The sequence below is a fragment of the Peromyscus maniculatus genome, chromosome 8, assembly GCF_049852395.1.
Source record: "Peromyscus maniculatus bairdii isolate BWxNUB_F1_BW_parent chromosome 8, HU_Pman_BW_mat_3.1, whole genome shotgun sequence".
NCBI classification, from domain to species: Eukaryota; Metazoa; Chordata; class Mammalia; order Rodentia; family Cricetidae; genus Peromyscus; species Peromyscus maniculatus.
This window is the reverse complement of record NC_134859.1, coordinates 88,295,177-88,319,393: the sequence shown is the minus strand read 5'-3', so window position 1 is coordinate 88,319,393 and position 24,217 is coordinate 88,295,177. Positions and strand designations below refer to the sequence as shown.

At 46.0% G+C, this 24,217-nt stretch overlaps 3 protein-coding genes across 12 annotated transcripts; 2 read left to right on the top strand and 1 right to left on the bottom strand.

The window, feature by feature from the left end:
* Window positions 1-1,152: 1,152 nt before the first annotated feature.
* Window positions 1,153-14,065, top strand: Becn1 (beclin 1). Of its 5 annotated transcripts, none has more exons than XM_076577687.1 (12): window positions 1,153-1,301; window positions 1,575-1,703; window positions 4,494-4,561; window positions 6,817-6,875; window positions 7,524-7,614; window positions 7,720-7,856; window positions 7,983-8,177; window positions 8,991-9,137; window positions 10,910-11,059; window positions 11,804-11,864; window positions 12,367-12,509; window positions 13,317-14,065. In XM_076577687.1, the coding sequence occupies exons 2-12, from the start codon at window positions 1,577-1,579 to the stop codon at window positions 13,483-13,485; spliced, it is 1,347 nt and encodes a 448-aa protein (XP_076433802.1). In that variant the 5' UTR covers window positions 1,153-1,301; window positions 1,575-1,576; the 3' UTR covers window positions 13,486-14,065. The 5 variants fall into 5 exon arrangements, with proteins under 5 accessions (XP_076433802.1, XP_076433805.1, XP_076433803.1 ...); XM_076577688.1 differs by having other exon boundaries at window positions 1,166-1,428; XM_076577689.1 differs by having other exon boundaries at window positions 1,177-1,462.
* Cntd1 (cyclin N-terminal domain containing 1) lies at window positions 13,580-23,029 on the bottom strand. Of its 6 annotated transcripts, none has more exons than XM_006992932.4 (7): window positions 22,563-23,029; window positions 18,464-18,539; window positions 18,053-18,224; window positions 16,995-17,157; window positions 16,136-16,280; window positions 15,386-15,482; window positions 13,580-14,924 (listed from the first exon to the last, which is right to left on the bottom strand). In XM_006992932.4, exons 1-7 carry the CDS (start codon window positions 22,729-22,731, stop codon window positions 14,757-14,759), a joined length of 990 nt encoding a protein of 329 aa, XP_006992994.1. In that variant the 5' UTR covers window positions 22,732-23,029; the 3' UTR covers window positions 13,580-14,756. The 6 variants fall into 6 exon arrangements, with proteins under 6 accessions (XP_006992994.1, XP_042138775.1, XP_042138777.1 ...); XM_042282841.2 differs by having other exon boundaries at window positions 22,615-23,006; XM_042282843.2 differs by lacking the exon at window positions 22,563-23,029 and adding an exon at window positions 18,863-18,922.
* On the top strand, window positions 23,006-24,069 carry Coa3 (cytochrome c oxidase assembly factor 3). The gene is made up of 2 exons (XM_006992931.2): window positions 23,006-23,325; window positions 23,589-24,069. Exons 1-2 carry the CDS (start codon window positions 23,112-23,114, stop codon window positions 23,699-23,701), a joined length of 327 nt encoding a protein of 108 aa, XP_006992993.1. The 5' UTR covers window positions 23,006-23,111; the 3' UTR covers window positions 23,702-24,069.
* Window positions 24,070-24,217: the final 148 nt, after the last annotated feature.

The window sequence follows — 24,217 nt, the reverse complement described above, 5'->3', positions numbered from 1 at the left end:
TTTATTTAAACAATCCTATTCTTTTTTCCTGTTTTTTTAATTTAAAAAAATTTTATTTATTTTACATACCAATCACAGATCCCCCTCTTTCCTCCTCCCTCCCCTCCAGCCTCCCCACCTCCCATTCTTTTTAATTTTTTTTTTTAAAGAAAAAGGAAGGAGGGTTGCTTCAGTGACTAAGAGGGCATACTGGTTTTCCAAAGCATCTGAGTTCAGATTCCCAAATCCGGGCAGCTCTCAATGCCTGTAACCCCTGCTCCAGGGGATCCAACACCCTCCTGCGGCCTCCCCAGGAACCTGCACTCATCTGTATCTCCTCACTATTGGTTTTATTTGGTTTTTGTTTTGGGTTTTTGAGACAGATTTCTCTGTGTAGTCTTGGCTGTTCAGGAACTCACTCTGTAGACCCTCGAACTCATAGAGATCCACCTGCCTCTGCTTCCCGAGTGCTGGGGTTAAAGGCATATGATACACTATGTGCCCAGCCCACACTACTATTTTGAAATACCACTTTTGTCACACACTAAATCTGTCTGTATCCTTAGTGTATTTTTGAATTCTGTTCTGGTTAATTGACCCATCTATTCCCGAACCGACACAAAAATGAGTGTGAGTATATCTGTCTCTGTAGTAGGTGGGAGGGCCTTATGGGCTCTACTACTGAGTCACATCTCAGTTCCCCCCCCCAAATGATTTAGCTTTATAATTTTATAAAAACTTCCCCAAATCCGAAAGTGCTGAATATTCCCTAATAATTGGATTAAAAAAATAAAAAAGCTTGTACGATCTCCAAAACAGGATGCCCAACCCCTTACCACTATCACCTTTTGATTTACATTTTATTACATATATGTAAAACAAAATTTACCATCGTGCGAAACGCACTCCCTCAGAGGGGTTTAAAGGACAACTTTGAATCTCCCAAAAGAAACATTAAAGACTGACACCGAAGGAATAATAGAAGTAGCTCCACTTGGAAGAAACACATCTAAATCCCTATGACTCTAAATCAGAACAGAGGTGGGCGGCTTCTGCACAGCGGCCGGCGCATGCTGCGCTTCCCCTCTCAGCCCCTGGATGGCGCCCCAAGCCGGGTGAGCAGGGATCTGGACCAGGGCTCCTTGCGTCAGCAGCCGTCACGACGTCACGTCTGGTCCCGGGCGGAAGTCTTCAGCTAGCCGACCGGGAAGTAGCTGAAGACCGGGCGATGGGAACTCTGGAGGTCTCGCTCTGGGGCGGACCCGAGGCTACCGTGCCCCCGCGGTAGAGCGAGCCTGGGCGGCGGGCTCTGGGGTCCTGAGGTGAAGAGCGTCGGGGCCTGAAATGAGACCTTAGGAAGAAGCCCAGGAACCCTGACAGCCACTTTGATGGCCCCTTCCCCCGCCCGGGAGTCCCCGCTGCCTTAGCCCGGCTCTGCCCCGGAAGCAGGTCCTTTGGTGTCATACCGATCCCAGAGGGAAAGGCGCGGACCGGGGTTTTCTTCTTCACCTCCACCACCGGGGCAGAGGGTGGCCTCGGGTCCGAGGTTCAAGGGCGCGATTCTTAACATCGCCTTCTTCTCTCCGCTGCCGCAGGCATGGAGGGGTCTAAGGCGTCCAGCAGCACCATGCAGGTGAGCTTCGTGTGCCAGCGCTGCAGCCAGCCTCTGAAACTGGACACGAGCTTCAAGATCCTGGACCGAGTCACCATCCAGGAACTTACAGGTCAGCAGGACCCGTGGGAAGAGGGTGGTCAAGAAGGTGGGAAATGGGCAACTTTAGGGAGCTCGGTCTTGTGGTGGCAGTCTCTGGTTTTCCGTTTCCTCAGCAGGGATCTAAGCGTTCTGACATTGTCTCCAGAGCAAAGGAATATCCACATATAACAAACTTACAGTGTACCGAGCGCATTCTAGTTATTATTTCCTTTAGTCCCTGAAGCAGTCCGCGTGGGAACCAGGCTTGGTGACTCATATCCATAATTGAAGCAAGAGCTACCTTAAGTTCCAGGTCCTGTTTCCAAAAACAAAAAGAATAGAGAAGTGCCATGGTTGCATCCTTTTACAGGTGAAGAATTGAGGTTTAGAGAGGTCATGTGAGTTAGACTTTCCTGAGGTCCACCCAAGTGTGGGAGTCTCGAAGTCTGAAGAAGTGAGAGGTCAATAAGAGTCTAAACAAGCTCATGGACCCGGCATTAGGCTTTGTTGGAGCTCTCTATACCTTGGTTTATTTTTCTTCATGATTATTATTATTTATGAGTGTTCTGCTAACATGTATACCTCTCCACCACATGAACACCTGATGCCTGAAGAGGCCGGAAGAGGGTGTTTGATCCCCTGAACTGGAGCTATGGGTGGTTGTGAGCCACCATGTGGGTGCTGGGAATCGAACGCAGGTCCTCTGCAAGAGCAACAAGTGCTCTAAACCGCTAAATGATCTCTCCAGCCCCTATTTTCTTCTTTTTATTTTTATTTTTATACAGAGTCTCACTCTAGCTATTGCTGGCCTCAAGCTCATAGAAATTGTCCTGCCTCTGTCTCCTTAGTTCTGGGATTAAATGAATGCACCACCGCACCAGGCTTATTATTCACAGTTTTGTTTTGTTTCGTTTCGAGACAGGGTTTCTCTGTGTAGTTTTGGTGTCTGTCCTGGATCTCGCTCTGTAGACCAGGCTGACCTCGAACTCACAGAGAACTCCCGGGTGCTGGGATCAAAGGCATGTACCACTGCCGCCTGGCCTATTTTTCACATTTTTAAAGGTAAATTGCTGTATATTGAAAGTATAAAAAAGGTAAAGACACGGCCCATGCTTCATCCCCCAAGTGTTGGAGTAAAAGCGTGTGTTGTTACCATGCCCGGTTTTATATATTTTTAACTTTTAGATACATTTTTAAAATCTGATACATTTGTGGATACCATTTGATGTTTGAATACACATATAATATTCAAATCAGGGTTAGCACATTTGTCTCTTCCAGCATTGACTGTTTCCTTGAGGTAAAAACATTCCCAATCTTCCCTTTTGGCTTTTCGGGGCTGTGCAGTGACCATTGCTACCCATGGTCACCACTGTACAATAGAACGCCAGAACTTATTTCTCCTACCTAACTGGCCTGTTGGCCTTTACCCGTCTCTCCCACACCTGCAGCCCCTAGGAACCACCATTTTGCTCTCAGCATCAATGAGATGAACCTCATAGGAATGAGATCATTCAGTGCCTGCTTTTCTTTGCCTGGATAGTTTCATTTAATGTATGTCTTAAATGTCAGGAGTTCGTGCTTTAAAAAAAATAGCTGAATAGATTTCCATTGTGTGTATATTAGCTATGTGTTTGTTGTTGCTGATCTGTCTTTGAGATAGAGTCCCATTATATAACCCAGGCTGGCTTTAAACACATGATTGACTTTTCTCCACCTCCAAAGCTCTAGGATTATAGCCATGCGTCACTGTACCTGGCTCTCCTCTGTCCTCTCCCAATGTCAGGGTTTGAGACCAGGGTCTAGCTCATGCTAGACAAGTGTTCTACCGCTTAACCACACCCCCAACTCTACATTCTGGATACATGGATACAGACAGGTTGCAGCTTCCCAGGATTTCTTTCATTCCTTCCCGGTTATGCTAACCTTTGTGATGGAAAAGGCCGGGGGATGGTTTTGTGGCTAAGAGAGCTTGCTGCTCTTCCAGAGGACCTGAGTTCAGTTCCCATCAGGTCACTCACAACTGCTTATAACTCCATTTCCAGGTGACCCGGCACCTTCTTCCTGTCCACAGTCACTACACTAACGTGCACAACCTCATACTCGCACGTACACACATACACATAATTTTTAAAAGGTTTTAAATATATAATGAGTTCCTACATGCCCATCACCTAGTTTCAACAATTACTGACACATGATCAATCCTCTCTACCCTGAAATACCTTGAGGTAACTGGCTAGGACATAAAGACTGTAACTCTTTCGGTATGACTCTTAATGTCATGATACCCATGTGCTTTTAGAATTTTAACATTCTCATAATAAGAAGAGGGGAAGAAAACTGAGCTTTCTTTATGTAGATTAAAAAAAAAAAAAAAAAAGAGGCCATAGTGGCACAAATCTTTAATCCCATCATTCAGGATTCAGAGGCAAGTGTATCTCTGTGAGTTCAATACCAGTCTGGTCTGTCTACATAGTTCCAACCTTGTGGGTGCTGGGAATTAAACCCAGGTCCTCTGCAAGAGCAGTAAGTGCTCTAAACTACTAAATGATTTATCCGGCCCCTATCTTCTTCTTTTTAAAAAGCATTTTATTTTTATTTTTAGACAGTCTTACTCTGTAGCCATTGGCTGGCGTCAAACTCATAGATTATCTTGCCTCTGCCTCCTGAGTACACAGTGAGACCCTGTCTAGAGAGAGGGAGAGACAATGGTAGGGTTGGGGCTGGTGATGTGGCCATTTTGGGCTCTTTCCCATGCTTTGGGAAGCTCTCCTGCTTTGATAAGACTGTTCTGACCCAGGATTTTCCTTGTCCTTAGCTCCATTACTTACCACAGCCCAGGCGAAGCCAGGAGAGACCCAGGAGGAAGAGGCTCACTCAGGAGAGGTAAAAGAAGGACCCTCTCCCCCTTCCCCTCCCGATGTGCTCAGTGGGAGGCCGACATGAGAACATGGGGTACAGACTGGATTGCTGCAGAGCATTTGGTGCCCCGACTTCGGCGATTAGTAATAAAGACTGGTTAATAAGAGATATTCCAGCCGGGCGGTGATGGCACACGCCTTTAATCCCAGCACTCGGGAGCAGAGGCAGGCGGATCTCTGTGAGTTCGAGGCCAGCCTGGTCTCCAAAGTGAGTTCCAGGAAAGGCGCAAAGCTACACAAAGAAACCCTGTCTCGAAAAATCAAAAAAAAAAAAAAAAAAAAAAAAGATATTCCAGCCAGACATGGGGTTGCCCACCTGTAATCCCAGCACTTGGGAGGCTGAGGCAGGTGGATGTCTGTGAGTTTGAGGTCAGCCTGATCTACAAAGCGAGTTCCAGGACAGCCAGGGCTACACAGAGAAACCCTGCCTTGAAAAAAAACACACACAAAAAAGGGTGATGAAGAGATATTCCATCCAGACACTATGCTGCCCACCTGTAACCCTAGCATTTGAAAGCTGAGGCCCTGAGGGTCATGAATTCGAGGCCAGCCTTGGCTACGTGGTGAATTCCAGACCAGCCTGCAATACATTTATCAAAAACAAAACAAAAATAGGGGCTGGGGATGTAGTTCAGTTAGCAGAGAGCTTGCCTACCGTGCACAAAGCCCTGGTTTTGAGCCCTAGCATCACATTAACCGGCACGGAGGCAGGAGGATCAGAAGTTCAAAGGCATTTTTATGTTTGTAGCAGGTTTGATGTCAGCCCAATATACATGAGACCCTACCTCCAAAACAACAAACAGGAAGGCAGTTAAGGACTGGGGTTATAGCTCTGGGCTGTGCTTGCCCAGCAGGTGCAGATCCCTACAGTCAATCCCCAGCACTGCAGGAAAAGAAAGAAAAAAGGGAGTTGCTGCTCATTGTCAGTCCACTGTGGATTGTTGGAGGTCCCAAAGTGTGTCCCAAGGCACAGGGTTGCTGAATAAGGCGTCTGTTAAAAAACACAATTATAGCCCAGCAGTGATGGTACATGCTGTTATTCCTGGCACTTAGAAGGCAGAGGCAGGCCAGCCCGATCTCTGTGAGTTGAAGGCCAGCCTGGTCTCCAGAGCGAGATCCAGGACAGCCAGGGCTACTCAGAGAAACCCTGTCTTGTGGGGGGGGGGGGTGTAGAGGTCTCTGCATGCAGTGTAGGATGCAGGGGCTGAGCAAACCTGCCAAGAAGCAAAAGAGGCAGGCAGCTGCAGCCAGGCATACTATAAAATGTCGGCAGTAGGCATGCAGGCCTGGTCCTGGCAGCTCCACTGCTTTCTTTACCGTGCACTAAAGTAAACATTGTTTTCCTTTCTAAAAAAGAAAAAAAATAAGTGGTCTCGGTTGTGCTATGGCAAGCTTCATTGCACTCTGTTCTGCCTTTTTCTTTGTATCATGATTTAGGGTGTTTGCTTCTCTAACTGGTAAATGTTGAGAAAATGCAAATTGAACCACAAATAAAGTGTAGTATCCTTAGGAAATGCTGTTCCCCACCAAAGAATGCAATCATCAACTTATACTTGGAAGTTGTCAGTGCCGTGGACCTTTTCTTAGTTCACATACACAAAGGCTGTGGGGGTCTCCACCTTAGTTTTTGACACAGTCTTTAGCCTGGACCTGATCGATTGCAGATTAGGCTGGCTGGCTGCTCAGGCTGGGGGTGGGGGTGGCAGGATTGAGGGGGTGGTGGTAGGGAGATCTCCCAGTTCTGCAATTACAGGTGCACACCACCCTGCTCACCCTTTGTTTTTCTTTTTGGTTTTTGTTCTGTGGGGGTGGTTTGTTGTTGTTTTTGTTTGTTTGTTTGTTTGTTTGTTTGTTTCAGAGACTGGGTCTCTATATCTCCCTGGCTGGCTCTTGAGCTATGTAGACCAGTCTGGCCTTAAACTCAGAGACCTACCTGTCTCTGCCTCTCAGAGTGTTGGGAGCAAAGGCATGTGTCACCGTGCCCCGTTTATTTGTTTGTTTAACTGGGGATCTGAACTTGGGCCCTCTTCCTTGAATAGAAAGAGTGGTATTTACTTAGCCATCTCCCAGCCCAGACACTACCCGCTCCTTAAGTTGCTCTGGTTTATCAAGTTTTGTGGTTATCAACCTAAGCTAAAGTCAAATAGTTCTCAGGCTTTGGGGGAAATAGATTCCAGTTTAAGTTGCCAGAACTCTTATGCTCTCTTATTTCTTTCTCAGGAGCCATTTATCGAAACTCGCCAGGATGGTGTCTCTCGAAGATTCATCCCCCCAGCCAGGTGCTTACTAGTCCTCAGTCCCCTGTTTCTTGCCAGCGGCCAAGGGACTTTTAATTAAACCTAGGAATTAGGACTTGGGACCAGGTGATGTAGATGAATTATCATCTAGCCTTTTGGCTCTTTTAGGAAAGATGTGTTCCCTTATACATGACCTTTCAGCATTGATTTTTTTTTTTCTTTTTTTCTCTGTAGCCATTCCCACAGTGAGAAGGGTTAGTACCACTAATGTTGAAGAAGTGAGGGATGTTGAGGGAGTGATTGAGATGGGTTCTTGAGAAGTTGTTTAGTAGTACTTGTTAGATGTTCAGGTTCTTAGTACTCATGAATGTAGCAGGTAAAAGTTGCTGTCAAGAAGTGTAACATTAAAAAAAATGGTCTTTCTTGATTCTCCTTCCTTTTTGCTGTAAACATACATATCAATTTTTGATGTCCCCTCTCTCCTTAGTCCATCCAGGCTAACCTGCTGAGTAGTGCCCCTGTGGAAGACCAGCATGGCCTTCCCTTGGGAGATAGGTGGCCCTGGGAGGTCCAGTCGGGCTAGGAGTGGGTGTGAACCTTGAGGCCCCTCAGCCAGCGCTTGAGCAGTGCAGTAGGTGGAGGCGGCCTCTCTGCCCCCTCATGTGGCCATGGGCGGGGGGCTGTCTGCAGGATGATGTCTACAGAAAGCGTGAATAGCTTCACTCTGATCGGGGAGGCATCTGACGGTGGCACCATGGAGAATCTCAGCCGGAGACTCAAGGCAAGTTGGCCTCGCTTCACTGTCAAGAATTATGTGTAGTTGTTAGCGGGATTGGCTGGGCAGATAGCCCAGGAGAGGCCCTAGCTGACTGTCCCATGCTTCCAGGTCACTGGAGACCTTTTTGACATCATGTCGGGTCAGACAGATGTGGATCACCCACTGTGTGAGGAATGCACAGATACTCTCTTAGACCAGCTGGACACTCAGCTCAATGTCACCGAAAATGAATGTCAGAACTACAAGTAAGTACCTCCAGGGCAGGGTCTGTGCCAGGGAGACTGCTGGGCCCTTGGGACTCAAGAGCACTGTTCCCTCGGGCACATGGAACAACAGGTGCCCTCTAGTCAGTAGACCCGTGTGCTTGGCAGACGCTGTTTGGAGATCCTCGAGCAGATGAACGAGGATGACAGTGAACAGCTACAAAGGGAGCTGAAAGAGCTGGCCTTAGAGGAGGAGAGGCTGATCCAGGAGCTAGAAGATGTGGAAAAAAACCGCAAGGTAGTGGCAGAAAACCTGGAGAAGGTCCAGGCTGAGGCGGAGAGACTGGATCAGGAGGAAGCTCAGTGAGTGCTTGTCCTGCTCTTCTGCCTTCCTGCCTCTAGCCCCAGGAGAGGGAATGGTTCCCAGCTGAATGTGTCTGACTAGGTCAGCTGTCAGTGCCCGTCTGCTCCAAATCCTGCATGCTGTTTCTGGGCTTGTGTCCACGAGTGTCGGGAGGGCCATGGATGGAGACTTGACGTCATACGTGAAGAGAGGATGTTGTTAGTTAAGTAGAGTGAAGGCACCGGGCTCTGAAAATGCCACTCTTGGGTCAGTTCAATGGTTCAGTGGCTTAGAGCACTTCCTGTCAAGTTCAATCCCTGAGACCCACTTGGTGGAGGAGAGAGCCAACTCCCGCCCACACACAAATAAATAAATGTCATGAGAGACCAAGTCTTTTTGGTTTTTCGAGACAGGGTTTCTCTGAGTAGCCTTGGCTGCCCTGGAACTCACTCTGTAGACCAGACTAGCCTCGAACTCAGAGATCCACCTGCTTCTGCCTCCCAAATGGGACTAAAGACACTCGCCACCATGTCTGGCTAAGAGACCCACTCTTAATTATTTCACGTCTGAAAAAAATCAAAAATACAGAAGTTTTTTTTGTCACAGTTCACAAGAGTTCTTTTTTTTCCTCTTTATTTTTAAATATGGGCATCTGGAATTTGAGACATTTTTATACCTTGTAGGCAAAACATTCCTCTGAGAGGAATCAGTGCCAAATGTGGAGTTCTGTAATTAGATATAACTACACCGCTAGAGTAAATCCTTCAGTAGAATGGAGAAAGAGTCTGCAGCCTCCACCATCAGCCCTTTATGGTTCCCTTGGCTGCTCACAGGTACCAGCGGGAATACAGTGAATTTAAAAGACAGCAGCTGGAGCTGGATGATGAGCTGAAGAGCGTAGAAAACCAGATGCGGTATGCCCAGATGCAGCTGGACAAACTGAAGAAAACCAACGTCTTTAATGCAACCTTCCATATCTGGTAATGAGCGCTGGGGGTTGGGGGAGGCACATCTGGGAAGCACTTCATATCTGTTAGCAACACACCAGGTGACCACCTCCCCATAGAAGAGGCACTATAGGTCATCTTCCCCTAAGCCAGGTTTATGTCATTCCTTGTAATAGGATAGGTCTAATGTGTGGTGTACGTATGCACACACTCAAGTGCTCACACTCGAGTGCCTACAAGTAAGATTCTAGAGTGGTTAGCCAGGCAGTGGTGGTTTGCAACTTTAATTTCAACACTCTGGAGGCAGAAGCAGGAGGATCTCTGTGAGTTTAAGGCCAGCTTGGTCTACAGAGTGAGTTCCAGGACATCCAAGGCTACACAGAGAAACTTTATCTTAGAAAAAAAACAAAACAAAACAAAAACCAACAGGAGTTTAGTGGTGTCTGCCCACCAAATCCTGTTCCTAGTGCTGCTTTTAAATTTTTATTATGTTCATGTGTATGGGTGTCTGCCTGCATGCATGCCTGGCACCCACAGAGACCAGATGAGGTCGTCGGACCCCTTGGGATAGAAGTATCAGAAAGCTGTGAGCTCAGTGTGGGTGTGGGGACTCAAATCTGGGTCCTGTGGAAGAGTAGCCAGTGGTCCTAACAGCTGAGCCATCTCCAGGCCTGGTGCTGATTTATAAACCTCAGGCTCACTCATGTATTGATTACTGAATTAGTAACTACTGAGTGTCTGCTGTGTGGAGAGCACTGTGCTAAGCACCAGGAGAGCACGACAGACAATGTACAATATACCAGTTACTTATTCCCTGGAAGAAGGCATGAGTAATGGGCTTGTGTGATACAGTGGGATAATGGCCCAGCGTGCTGGGAGAACATGAAAGGGTACCTTCTCGATTGGGGAAGCTGCATGGAAATTTTCACCCAGAGAAGGCTGATACGGCTGAGGGGTGAAATAGATGTCTACAGAGGAGGAGCTGTTCTGGCAAAGAGAACATCGTGTGCAAAGAAACAGGGGCAAGGGAGTGGCAGATGGAAAGAGCTAAAAGGCTCTTATTATGACTGAAGAGTGAGTGTAAAGGGGCGAGGGACGGATATGAAACTGGAGAACTACCATTCTTAAGGCATTTGGATTGATCCCAAAGGCAGAGGGAATTACTGAAGCATTTCAGACAGGGACGTGGTATGAGTACATTTGCATCTGTGGATGGTGGGAATAATCTGGGAGGAGGTATGTTGCTGGGACTCCAGACTGGGGAAGAACAGCAGCACCGAGGTGGAGGGAAGTGGACCGGCTTCAGACGAGCAGGAGGGGCTGGAGAGATGGCTCTGCAGCGGCCAAGAGCACTTGCTGCTCTTGCAGAGAACTTGTTCAGTTCCCAGCACCCACGTGGCGGATGACAGCCATCTGTAACCCCAGTTCCAGGAAATCCAACAGGCATGCACTGGTGCAAATTCATACATGCAGGCAAAACATTCATACACGTAAAGTGAAAGTAAATAAATCTAAGAGAGAAAGGTAGGAGGCAGACTCAGTGGAGCCTGGTGGGTTTGTCTGACTTTGATTTTTTTTTGGGGGGGTGGGGGAGGAGTGTGAGAGTATTCAGTGACTCAGTTCTGCTTGGACATCGAAACAGCAGGGGAAAAGATGATGCCTTAGGTTTGGGGCAGCCAAGGAAAGCTTAGATATATGCATCTGAAGATAAGGAAAAGAACATGCTAGGTTTTGGGTGAAAATGGAAAATCTCCAAAATTTTATGATCTATTTCTCCCCGACCCCGTTTCTGACCTTCTCTGTAGGCACAGTGGACAATTTGGCACAATCAATAACTTCAGACTAGGTCGTTTACCCAGTGTTCCTGTGGAGTGGAATGAAATCAATGCTGCCTGGGGCCAGACAGTGTTGCTGCTCCATGCACTAGCCAATAAGATGGGTCTGAAGTTTCAGAGGTGAGAAAATGCAGCTCTTCCATAGCACCTTGGGTGAGGTGTGTCTTTGACGTAACCTGTCTATACCACACGGTACTGCTCCACTATGGCAAGAGCCCTTGCTGCCAGCAGACAGAATTTCCTGTGGGTGAAGGGCCTGTGCACTGTTTCCCTTCGGCACAGGGCTCTTGTCATGGAGCAATCATCATCAAACTGCATGACTCCAGCAGTGGTCCCAAAAGTCTCCGGAACCTCATTTTTCCCTAATGAAGTTTCAGTGTTTGTTTTTACAAACCTCCCAGTGTGTTCAGCCTTTTGATACTATGACATGATACTGTGGTCTACAAATGTGTTGAACCTCCTTCATAGCTATCCTGGAAGAAGGGCAACCCACAGGCCTCAAGTTATACACACCTTCTAAACCAAAGTACCAGGCACAGTGCTGAACACTTGTGATCTCAGTACTGGGGGAGTTGAGGCAGGAGGATCAAAAGTTCAAGGTCAACCTGGCCTACATAGGGAGACCCTGTCATTTTAAAAACAAAACAAAGCCAAAACACATTAGTTGATAAATACCCTGTTTTATAATAGATGAAATCTTTTCAGTTAAGTCTTTAAACATGGACTCTATAGGGAATTGGAGGTAGGTGGGAATGATAAATAATAAAGTCCTTGGGTAAGATGCGGATTGAAAATTACTGGGTTGCAACTTTGCAATAATCACTGTAGGAGTCCTGTAGCCATCTCTCTGCATCTCCACTTTAGGTACCGACTTGTTCCCTATGGAAATCATTCATATCTGGAGTCTCTGACAGACAAGTCTAAGGTACTCTGGGAGTTAGAGTTCTTGTTTATCCTAACAAAATGGGTTCATTTGGGGACCAGGGATGTGGCTTGGAGATAAAGCATTTGCTTAAAGTACATAAGACCTTGTGTTTTAAAAAAAGGTTTAGTTTCCATACCTGCTGACATTTTTCAGTTTTTTTCTCAGACTATCTCATAAGGAGCCAACATCTTATTCAGACTTAGCTCTTTGGAGTTTATAGAGAAAATTCAGGTTCCTACAACAGCGTGTTGAGAAAGGGTCTGGGCAGATCAGGGGACAGCACGCATGTGAGGGTGGGAATAGACTGGAGTTCAGTAAATTTCCATTGGTAGGGAAGCTGCTGTGAGTTGATTTTGACCAGGGCTGTTGGAGTTGTTGAAGGTGATAGAAGACATCAGTCAACTGTAATACATGTTCTAGTGGGTGCAGACAAAGCTTGGGTGATTGGAGGGCAGGGAATGAGTGGGGACATGCCCAAAGCCAGTTCTCTCTTCTTGGGCAGGAGTTGCCGTTATACTGTTCTGGGGGATTGCGGTTTTTCTGGGACAACAAGTTTGACCATGCAATGGTAGCTTTTCTCGACTGTGTGCAGCAGTTCAAAGAAGAGGTGGAGAAGGGCGAGACACGATTTTGTCTTCCATACAGGTGAGAGGTGACTCTTATCCTCTTAGGGCTCAGTGAACTAGTAGCAGGGACTAAACTGAACTAAAGGGCCAGGGAATGAAAACAGACGGGGAAAAGGGCAAGAAAGAAAACAGTGCACGGTCACATGACACGGATGGGCAAGAACTGATGTGATATTGCAAGCAGAACAGAGGGCGGCCACCTGGCCCCTGGAGTAAAAGAAAATGGGGATTTTCCTGGCACAGAGCTCAAGTTTGCAGCTCATTTCTGAAAGGCTTTTCGTGCAGCCTTTGGAGATATACAAGAATGCTTCTCTTAGTGTGGCAGCCCAGCATAGAGACTAGTTCTAGAGACTGAGTTTGAAAGCCAGGTGAGATGGAGCACACCTATAATTCCAGCCCATGGAGGCTGAGGCAGGAAGAATGTGTGATTTGAAAAGTCGGTTTGTGTTTCGTAGTGAGAAAAGGAGTAAAGTTGAATTTCCTCACACCCGAGTACGGAGTTTTTCTTTCTTTTGCCTCCCTTTCTGCCCCAAGTTCAGGGATGCCTAGGCAGACAGTGAAGAGTACTGTGGCCTTCACTCCCCTCCTGCTCCAGACTTCTCATCTGTGTGGGTGTGTGTCCTGTCCTTGTACTCTGCAGTGACAATGACAGCCTTTCATTTTAGGGTTTCAGGCAAATCCAAAATACACACTAGCAGCAGTTCTTCGCCAAGTGTTCTGTTAGATAAAATGATGTGAATGGTCTCATGATTGAGTCCCTGCCCATTTGCCTGAGCTGACTTCACTTGGATCTGTTTCTAATGAGCTCTGCTTTGTCCATCTGCAGGATGGATGTGGAGAAAGGCAAGATTGAAGATACTGGAGGCAGTGGTGGCTCTTATTCCATCAAAACGCAGTTTAACTCTGAGGAGCAATGGACGAAAGCACTCAAGTTCATGCTGACGAATCTGAAGTGGGGTCTTGCTTGGGTGTCCTCACAGTTCTATAACAAGTGACTTATTCCCTAGGGGATGTTTGCCTTTAAGGTTTTATATTTGGTTTGGTTTGGAAGATGCTTTAAATTAAATCTGGGTGATATTAAACTACATGTTTACAATACCAAAAGAAACAAAAGCCACTTTATTTTAAAATACCCTATGACAGATAGTTTCCAGAGCTGCAAAACGCTGTGGAGAGCAAACAGCCCTTGCCATGGTTTCACTCAGCTCCATGCTTTCCTTTCCCTCTTTCCCCTGAAAACAACTAATTTAAATTTGCTCTGTTTTTTTTTTTTTTTTAAGTTAGTTGAATTGACATTGATGTGTTTTCACTGGATTTTATCTCTCTCAACTTCCTGCACTTAAAATATGAAACAGAAAAGTTTTGAGATGATGTTGGTGGCACACAGCTGGATGATGTGGGAAAAGGACAACTGGGTCAGAAGCTGGAAGTTTAACTCTTTCCTCACGCAGTTCTAGTATTGAATGCCTACTCTGCTATCTGTTAGAATTACAAAATGGTGTTTGATACTGTTTGAGACACGGAAAGATTTAATTATTTGTAATAAAGGATTTGCTATGGTCTGTTAATTACCAAGAGGTGTGACGGTAAGTTATTCCTTAAAATTGAGTATTTTGTATTCTGAAAGAATTGGGTTCCAGTCAGTTTTGTAGAAATTCTTTTGAAACATGTTTTAGTTTAAAAAATAAAATAGTAAGCCAGGCATGATGGTACTTAATCCCAGAACTCAGGAGGCAGAGGCAAGTGTATCTCTGAATTCCAGCCCAGCCTGGTATGTACAGTGAGTTGTAAGTCAGCCACGGCCAAATAGTGACATCCTGTCTCAAAAAACAAAAAGAAAGAGAGAAAGAAAGAAAGAAAGAACGAACGAACAGCTATCGGGTAGCAAAGGAAGAAAAGCTACTTCCGAGATACCAGTCAAAGTCATTCAAAAGTCTGTTTTAAAACCATGAGTAATACTTATCTCTATATCTGATGTTCCCAATTAATCAGATTAAATTATGAAAAATTAAATGTCTTGTCAAACAAAAATGGACCAATTTCATAATCTAACTCTCTCCAGTTCTTTGATGTTTTTAGCCTCCTATGACAGAAGAGGACATGTTTGTCCACCATAACTCTCTGATATAGAAAAAAAGTACCTGAAATTGGAATACAAAGTACTGTTCAAAGGAAACTTGGAACTTTTGTACCCCGAGTATGAAAGTAAACAAAGAGGAGGAGGAGGAGGATACAGTGACGGGCTGTGTGGCGGGGTTAGCCAGCCTCATGTGTTAGAGGACTCGGCAGTCTGCAGGGCTCTGGCGGCCTTGTGGGGAGCAGGCTGCTGTTGCCCAGGAGTGTTCGTTCCCACGCTGTGAGTCAGGATTGCGTAAGAGAACTCAGCAATGCTTTCCGAGGCAATGCCAGTGATGCTCTGCAAGTGTCCTACAACCTTCAGAAAGACAGGGTCTTATTACTGGAAGACCTCAGCATGTTAGCGCACAAACTCTCACACACACAGACAGAAATACGTCTTGAGATATACTCCCAAGCCTAACAGCTCTCAATTTTCTGAACACAAAATTAAATCCAGATGCCTATGTTTGCTGATGGCCAAGTGTCATGGCCCTGATATGTTCACATGGACTCTCTAGTTGTTTCCCTCTGTTAAAGTTAGAACAGTGGGTCGTAATTATAAAGAGAGATAACAAACTGAACTTGAGCCTCTATTTCCAATTTCATAGAGGAAAATGGAAACTCTAGTTTTCCAGCCCTCCCTTCTTGACTGTTCATCCAGTTCCTGGGTCCTGGCACTTCTCTTCTGCAGATTGTCCTGTGTGTTCCTTTAACCGACAGGGAATGCTTTCTATTAAACCAATTCTGCTCATGCTGGCCCTGCTCAGTGGTGCGTACCTGGCTCCAACATTCATGGTTTTGGATGAAAGCGCTTGCTGCAATGATTCCAACTGCCAACAGCATGAAGTCTTCCTTCACAGAGATAAACTTTTCCCTGGATAATTAAAACCAGATTAATTTGGAAGTAGTATGAAATGTGACTATACAGTCTAGGGTCATAGAACTTCAACTATGAGTTGTTCATGTTGCTCGTCTTGGACTTTTAGACACAGAAAAAAGTGGTCAGGTAACAGCTGATGTGTCCCATTGTCCCCCAGCTCAACTGGGATTAAAACATGCACCTGTGTCTTGGGTGGCTGATAGGCCTTTTATTTTTCCAGTTCCCTTCCTATCAAATGTAATTGTGAGGCTTTGGCCAGTCTGACTTTACAGTAATCAAATACTTTTGTCCAAGTTACAGCCATGTGACGGGCTTTTCCCCCTCAAGTGACTATAAAAGCAATCCAACACTCTCAAATTTTAACTAATTGCAAAAGAAGAACTAGAAAAGAATGTTAAATGTTTGAAGTAATTTACATTTAATAGTAAAAACCTTTTAGCGTTTTCCTGATTGGGTTCAGTCATCAGCATGTGAGCCACATAATGGAAGTCAGTAAGAACCAATTAACCTGTGTTTTCTTAGTGCTGGGTATTGAATTTCCTGGGCAAGTACTACATTAAGCTCCAAGCCCCAAAGGCCTCATATCCATATGATGTGTCCCCTACTACGCAATCCTGGAAGGAGCCTACCCTAGGAAAGTTTCTTACCCTTGCAGCTGACTGGGTGTAGAATTCTCAATTGAAGCCCTCAGCAGGCTCCCATATATGGGCTCATGCAGAAGATAGACCAGGTCAAGGAGGGTCAGACAAGTTGCATGTAGTTGTGTGGCTGGGACCAAACAGCCATTGTACCCTGCACAGAGTTTGAGCATGAAAGACAGCATGAAGTTGTGTTCTCTAGTCATAATCTTAGGACATACTACTGATACATTGCTAATGTGCTTCCTGATAGTTACACACTACTATGAAAGCTTTTAGCAGAAGGTCTTACTTTATTTGAGACAGGGTCTTGCTGTGTAGCCCTGTCTGGCTTGACAGACTGGATTTAAGATTAGAAATCCACCTGCCTCTGCCTCCCAACTGTTGGTATTAAAGTTGTGTGTTTGGCCAGAGGTTAATTTTAGAGAACAGATCCCCATCTGTAATACATACATACGATTACAGTATAGCTGTTCTGACTTGTGCTTCTCCATCAACCCTTGGATCCTGCCATAAGAAATGCCTAATGAGGTCAGCATGGTGATGCATGCCTTTAATCCCAGCACTTGGGAGGCCAGCCTGGTCTACAAAGAGAGTTCCAAGACAGCCAGGGCTGTTACACAAAGAAACCTTGTCTCAAAACCAGAAAACAAAGTGCCTAATGAATCCAAATAGAAATCAGGTGCTGAGACCTCTGAGCTACCTTCCCTGACTAGTGCTGGGGGGACATTTTCAGCCATCCAGAAACACATAGGCTTCTAACTGCTCCTCTTTGGTAGGTTGTCTCCTGTTCCCAAATCCCTGGGCACATTTGTTTTTCTCTCTGGAGGTCTCCAGCCCACATCTCCTGACACATTTAATAAAGTACCTAGAACTTCAAGAAGCATCTCCACATATGCCAGAGGAGTGGGCAGATTTATTTGGAAGTTCAGGGACTTCAAAACATCAAGCTCTGATTCTAGCAGTTCTTCTTTGGTGCATATATAACCAAGAGCCTGGAGGAAATTCAGGACTGTAATGTTGCTGATTATCTGAGGCAAGAAAAAAAAAAAAAAGGCAGAGGAAAGATGTCAGATGTCAGGATGCAGGTCATATGCCTCAGCAGCGTCCACAAAGCACTTCAAGTCCATACCAGTCTTCTCTCTTGGTAATCCACTAAATCATGCAAGCAAGGTTACTTGCAGTTAAACCAGGGTTCTCCCTTCTCCATGCTGGAATCCCCTCCCTTTCTGCCTGTTCCTTTCTCCCTGCCCTCCCTAATTCTGTTTCAATTTTCTCTGTAGCCACTATCCCCCACCTACCAATTTCAATAATTCATTTTCTCTAAATAAACTTCCTTGACTCTCCAAGCTGATGAGGTTCCTCCTTAGCCCTGGATTTACACTAACATCACCTTTTCACCTTGTTTCCACCGATGCCTTTTCCCATTGGGTGAGGGATTCCTTGAGAGCACAGGCAATATTTTTTACTGTGGTAGCCATGGTATCCACTGAAACATCTAGCCATAGAAGAAACTCAATAAATATTTGCTGAACGAGTGGTATTTTACTGTACAGGCACTGGATAGTAATGTGGAAACATTGTATCCTTTTAGGTGTGATCATTCTCCTTTAATGCTGATAGGCATGTTGGTAATTCAGGCACCTTATGTAAACTGTCCTTAAGTCCAAGGGGAGGAAAGGTGACCCTGTATGAATGATGGCATCTGTCCAGCAATTACACTTTGGGAACAGAACTTCGGGCTATTTAATAACTGCCTCTGTGTGACTGTGTGTGGATTCAGGAGGTATGCTTAGGAAGCGTAATTACGCTCTGGAATTTCCACATGAGTAGTATCCCCTAGCTCAGAAGCGGGTTTCCCACAGCCACCTTCCCTGAGCTGCTTTCCTTCCTACACTCAGTGCCCACGGAAGCCCGGCTCCTTACTTTGTAGTGGAAAGACAGTTTGCTGGCCAGCTGGACACAGGACACCAAGCGGAGGGTAAACTTGTTGAAAAGCTGCTCTTTCAGAGCCCTCCACTTCTGCAGTTCTGTCTTAGGATTTCTCAGCTGGACTGTAGCTTGCCGACAGATGTTCTCTGCCTGCTTCACCATAAACCTGGAAAGGAAGAAAGGGATGGACAGTAACTCGCCATCCCACCAACCGAAGGGACTCTGCTGTAGACAGGCCCCACTGATCCTGCCGGTAACAGGTGCTGGCTAGGAGATCTACATTTGCAAGTCAAAGAAGGGCACCAGGCCAGCTTCTAGGGAAGGGGCAACTAGTGCTGTGGAAAGATCTAGGCACCAGCCCATTCTGAGGGGCCCTAGCACAAAGGCCTGATGCACAGGCTTTACCTTTCTAGGATTTCTACAGCCTGGTAGCTCACAGATTTCTCCAGACACCATTGTTCAGACAGGAGAAAAACAAACTCTGCCAAAACAGGAGAGAAGAGCTTAATTCACAAGATGCAACCCAAGCCGCTCCGTGAACTCGGCACTGTGTAAAAGCTGTGATGGCGTGGAGAGGACAGGGTCAGGAGGTGAGAAAGACGAGACTGGAGCAACCAAAGCCCAGCTTAGTTCCCTTGGCTGCCAGTAGGCAGATGGAGGCCTGGGAGGGAGGCCGACTCAGGGCCAGAGTCAAGGGCCTACCAAGCTCCCTGCCTGACGCTTGGGCCTTCCTGTGAGTCTCAGCCATAAAAGGTTTGGTCAGTAACACACAAACATACACCAGCTGGCCTAGTTGGTCTCTACCTCCTGCTGGGAACCCCTAGCTTCATGGAAGATTCTTGGATGGATAAAAAACCCTAACCCTTATATTCTGTTTTCAGTGGAATGTTGGCAGGAACAGAAAGGTCTCTCCTGGAGCTTCAATAGTCTTTATGACACTGTTTGTTTAGTAACCACCCTCTGCAGAACTCCCATTGCTTTACAAACACAATTCACCTTGCAGCTGGTCACCGCCTCTCCACCACCAGTTTGTTGTGTAAATCTCTATTGTTACTGTGGAGTGACTTGTTTGGAAGAAATGTCCAGACTCAGAGAACACAACCCAATTTAGAGGGGAAGAATCATTGAGAGGCTGGGAGGGTAAGATACTTTGGCAAGATTTTATCCTGCTTCGTTTTCCTTTGAAAGAACAGCCTCAGATAAAATTCTATTTAGTTTGCAATATCATTAGAGGGTGGAAACAGGGTAAATGTCAGTTCTCAGTAAAGAAAACTGCAGATCCAAGAACCTTTATCATTGATCAGCAAAGAATTACAGATTGGAGATCCTTTATCTCAGCCTGTATGCACATAATCATATTGTCATATGTCTTCCAAGAAAATCTGACTTTCTTAGAGGAAAAACAATTTATCGGGCATGATGGCAAATGCCTGTAATTTCAGCAGGTGGAGGCAGGAGGATCAGGAGTTCAAGGACATCTTCACCTACATAGTAAAGTAAAGGCTAGATTATCTCAAAAAAAAAAATTTTTTTTAACCTACAAAAATACCAAAGTCAAGCTACCAAAAGACAGTTTAGCAATATACTTATCACAAGTTACAAATAGATTTATACACAAAGCTTTGTTACCAAGACCACAGCCCTGCTAACACTCTCCATCCAGGAAGAGAACTGAACACAACTGTATGTTACCAGCCAGACCAATGTCTTTTTATTTGCTGGACCTTGGGCTTCATTTCCTAGTTCAGGGGATGCTTGTTCTCAGATCTTTGATTTTGTTTTGGATTTGTTAGGACTCATTCGGAGAACTGTTTCTGGTTTTTTATTTTAGTTTCTCAAGGAAACTGAGTTTGGGTTAGGCCAAATGAACTATGTCACACCTTGCTCTTGTTTCTACCTCCTCCACTTAACATGCTCAGATGGACTACTCCATACAAGATCTTCCCCTCTCTGAGATACAGCTCCACTTTGCCATCTCGGCACGGCTGAATTTCTTTAATGCTTGACTCACACTCCTACAACTTCTATTTCATCATTCGCTCCCTGAACTTTCTGCCATTTCCTTCCACTTTCCCCAGTTTGCTAAAATTATTACGCCAAAAATCAGCAAATTTTCCAAACTGTAAAATAACAGGGTCCTCTTCCAACCTTTATTTCTGTTGATACCCTGGAAGCATCTGAGACTGCTGACCACTACCCTTCCCAACCCTCCTGGTGGCTTCAAAAATGTTTGGTTCTATGCCTGTCTCCCCAGCTACTGTTTATTGGTGGATTTTTTTTTTTTTGCTTTGTTTATTATTTTACTTTTTAAAAGATTTTTTTAAAAATTGTATATGTGTGTGTGAGTGCAGTGCCTTTGGTGGCCTCATCTCCAGTCCCTTATTTTGTGTGTATATGTGTGGGACTGAGCATGTATGTGCACTACATTCGTGCAAGTGTCTGCAGAGATCAAAAGAACAGATTGGGTCCCCTGGAACTGGAGTTCAGGTGATTCCAGCCCATGTGGGTGCTGGAAACCAAACCCAGGTCCTCTGGAAGAGCAGCAAGTGCTCTTAACTGCTGAGCCATCTTTCCAGACTCTGGGTTCGGTTTTTGAGATGGGGTTCTGGTGTATCTTAGGCTAGGATAACCTGAGACTCATTATGTAGTTCATTTTGGCCTAGAATTTGCAAATCTCCTGCCTCAGCTTCCTGAGTCCTGGGATTACTGCCTGAACCACTACATGCAGCTCATTGTATTATTGACTCTTCCCTGAACACAAAATGTTTCCCTAAGGAATTGTCCTTGACCTTTCTCTTCTCTCCTTCTTGGAGTATCATGAAAATAATTAAAAAACCTTTATTTCTATCTAGTTCTGACCTTTTTAAATAATCTGCTATTAACCTTCTTCTGGATGATCTTCAAATATCTTAAACTCAGTAGATCCAAATCAAAACAATTTCCCCCTAAAACAAAGGTCACATTTCCTTATTTTGTATTTTGCACGTGTGTGGATGTAGTTCTCTTAGTGGCACCACTATGTTCCCAGGCTCTGAGGATCAATCCTCTGACAGTCACCTTTACCTTCTTTATTTCTCAAATGAAAATGTGGCTTTCTAGATCTTTGTCTCTGGAACATTTTAAATCCATTCTTGTCACACACACACCCCATTATCACTCTGACTACAGATGGGCTCCTCTAGCCAGCCCACCTTCTCCAGTCAAGTCCATCCTTCATACATACAAAAATCATTTTACCAAGGCAAAAATTACAGCCACACTGCTTCCTCCCTTAAGTTTCAGTGTCTTCGTGCTGGAAAGATGACTTAGCAGTTAAGAGCACTGCTCTTCCAGATCTGAGTTCAATTCCCAGCACCCACATGGGTGGCTCACAACTGCCTGTAATTCCAGTTTCAGAGGAGTCTGACGCCCTCTTCTGGCTTATTCTAGCACCAAGTATACACAGGGTGCACATACATTACATACATGCTGGCAAAACACCCATACACATACAATAAGTTAAATAACAAATTTTAGTAACTTTCATCTTCCTGCTAAACCAAGAATAAAGACCTCCCCCTTGACATTCACATTTCTACTTGAAATATCTCCAAACTACTTTCCTGGTCTTAATTTCTATTGCTTTTCTACATGCTCTGGTCAACCTGGGCTACAGCTGTACCCTCCACTCCCTCTCCGCATTCCTGCCTTCCAAAGCTTTATTCATGGTGTCCTGTCCTGGTAGAGATGCGATTCCCTTTATCTTCCACTAAAATGTCACCATTCATTCAAGGTGTACCTCAAATGGCACTATCCCTGGACCGCAGCTTATCACTCCTTTAAATGTTCATAATAGCTTGTATTCCCTATGTCAATCATTCTAACCACACTTGTACCTACTTGTTGGTATACTTAATATCCCCACCCAAAGTACACAGTTTGAGAGCAATGACTATACTGCTGTTTCATCTTCCCATCCCAGGCAATGTCAATAATAAGCACTCTAAGCATATTTACAAAAAGAAGAGTAAAACTCTGCACGATGCCATACGCCTTTAAATACCGCCACTTGGGAGCCAGAGACAGGCGTATCTCTGAGTTGGAGGCTAGCCTGGGCTACGGAGAGAGTTCTAGGCCAGGACTCTACAGTAAGACCTTGCCTCAAAAAAGGACAAGAGAAGCCGGGCGGTGGTGGCGCACACCTTTAATCCCAGCACTCGGGAGGCAGAGCCAGGCGGATCTTTGTGAGTTCGAGGCCAGCCTGGTCTACAGAGTGAGATCCAGGACAGGCACAAAGCTACACAGAGAAACCCTGTCTCGAAAAGCCAAAAAAAAAAAAAAAAAAAAAAGACAAGAGAAGGGCCAGGGTAGGGGGTGTGGGTAGGAATCAGTAAGAGTGCTGGTAAGCCTCGTTCATCACTTACGACCTAGCATAAAAAGTACTAACAAAATATATTTGAGTGAAAAATAAAGGTCAGTGCTCCCAAGACTCCCATCCGCCCGACTCCCGGCTCTGCATCCACACCCACGATGCGGGTCTCCCTGAAGCTGCCCATCCGTCCCGCGGCCTCCTTCACCGCTTGCTCATTCTGCTGGGCCAAGTGAAGCAGAGCGTTTTCGATGGTCTCTGTGGCAACTGCTCCAAACTGGAAGTCACTGGAGTTGGCTAGTCTTGGCCGCAAGGGTCCTTCCATGGTCAGAAGTCTTTCGCGGCCCTGGGGCAGTCCACGGGACCCATAAACTGGCTTCCTTAGCTTCTTTCCAGAATCTTCTGCCACGCCCTGGATTCTTCCTTTCCTTCCAATGTCTGTCCTTGCCTCGAATCTGAGGAAAACGTAATTCCCACCACAGCCTCGAACTATCAACAGCTTTTCGCGCCCCAACTGCCACGAAGCGCTCAGCCAATCAGAAAACACAACCGCTTCTCGCCTTCCCTGCCCCTCCTCTAGGGCGGAGAGACCCTGTCTCTACCCAGGAAACTCCACGCGGACTACAACTCCCAGAGTCCCTTGCGGCGGGCAGACTACTATTCCCGGCGAGTTCCGGGCTGGGCGGCTTAGGGCGGAGCAGCAACATGGCGGCCTCCGGCGCTGGCGACCCTCTGAATGCTAAGGATGGAAATGCCCCGTTCGCTCAGCGCATCGACCCATCGCGGGACAAATTGACCCCCGCGCAACTGCAGTTTATGCGGCAGGTGCAACTTTCCCAGTGGCAGAAAACACTGCCACAGCGGCGGACCCGGAACATCGTGACCGGCCTGGGCATCGGGGCCGTGGTATTAGCTATTTGTATCCGTCCTGCTGTACCATTTATCGGGTTAAGGAAAAGGGAACGAAACGTGTAGCCTTTAATGTGTGGGCCAAAATGGGGTTAATACCTAATCTTACTATATGTACGCTGCTCTTAGTGGTTTAGTAATAACCACGGAGTTAAAGGTTCAAAGGGGGCAGAAAAGGGTGGCACTCCAAAATCATTAATTTGGGTAATAACAAGGGTGGTAGAAGGAAGGAATGTCCATATGCTTTGTGGTTTCCTGAACCCACCCCGCCAGATGGTTACACCTTCTATTCAGTGGCTCAGGAACGTTTCCTTGATGAGCTGGAAGATGAAGCCAAAGCAGCCCGAGCCCGAGCTCTTGAGAGGGAAAGAGCGGCAGGACCCTAACTGTACGGACCATCTGCAAACTGCTGGAGCCCCTGTACATGTTATATGACGCCTGGGTGAGCTCACAACATCGCTGGTGTACTAACTTCGGACGATGGTTGAGCCCAAGAAGCCAGAGACTGTGCATTTGGCCACTGCCAAAGGGGGCTTGCTCATTTTACAGGCAGTTTGTACAGTTACTCAGCCTTCTTATTTCCTTGTTTGAGAGGTATGCGACCTTGCCTTTCCCCAAACTTTGTGGTTTACCCCTTCACCTCCCAGGGGCCCAACTGTTAAGGGGGAGGGTGTGGCGTATCTGCAGAGTTGGAACCTAAAGTGGGAAAGATAGGGTCAAATTAAGAGTAATAAAATGAGTCATCTCTCCTGAAGCCAAGCTAGTGTGTGGGGGCCCGAGAGACACATGGCACTTCACACTGGAAAGCTCCCTGGCATTAGCTGCAGTGGTGGCATTGCCCCAGGGAGCTGTAAATGTTTAACTAGAAGTACTTTTTCCGTGAGATCTTTCCACCTGATTTA

Excerpts from the sequence above, each read along its gene's own strand:
- Becn1 (XM_076577687.1), top strand. The coding sequence starts at position 1,577 with ATGGAGGGGTCTAAGGCGTCCAGCAGCACCATGCAGGTGAGCTTCGTG. Across the intron at positions 8,178-8,990 it reads CTGGATCAGGAGGAAGCTCA|GTACCAGCGGGAATACAGTG; the intron begins GTGAGTGCTTGT and ends GGCTGCTCACAG. Across the intron at positions 12,510-13,316 it reads CGATTTTGTCTTCCATACAG|GATGGATGTGGAGAAAGGCA; the intron begins GTGAGAGGTGAC and ends GTCCATCTGCAG.
- Cntd1 (XM_006992932.4), bottom strand. The coding sequence starts at position 22,731 with ATGGAAGGACCCTTGCGGCCAAGACTAGCCAACTCCAGTGACTTCCAG. Across the intron at positions 15,483-16,135 it reads ACACCCAGTCAGCTGCAAGG|GGAAAAGTTTATCTCTGTGA; the intron begins GTAAGAAACTTT and ends TTAATTATCCAG. Across the intron at positions 14,925-15,385 it reads ACCATGAATGTTGGAGCCAG|GTTGTAGGACACTTGCAGAG; the intron begins GTACGCACCACT and ends GTCTTTCTGAAG.
- Coa3 (XM_006992931.2), top strand. The coding sequence starts at position 23,112 with ATGGCGGCCTCCGGCGCTGGCGACCCTCTGAATGCTAAGGATGGAAAT. Across the intron at positions 23,326-23,588 it reads GGCCGTGGTATTAGCTATTT|ATGGTTACACCTTCTATTCA; the intron begins GTATCCGTCCTG and ends CCACCCCGCCAG.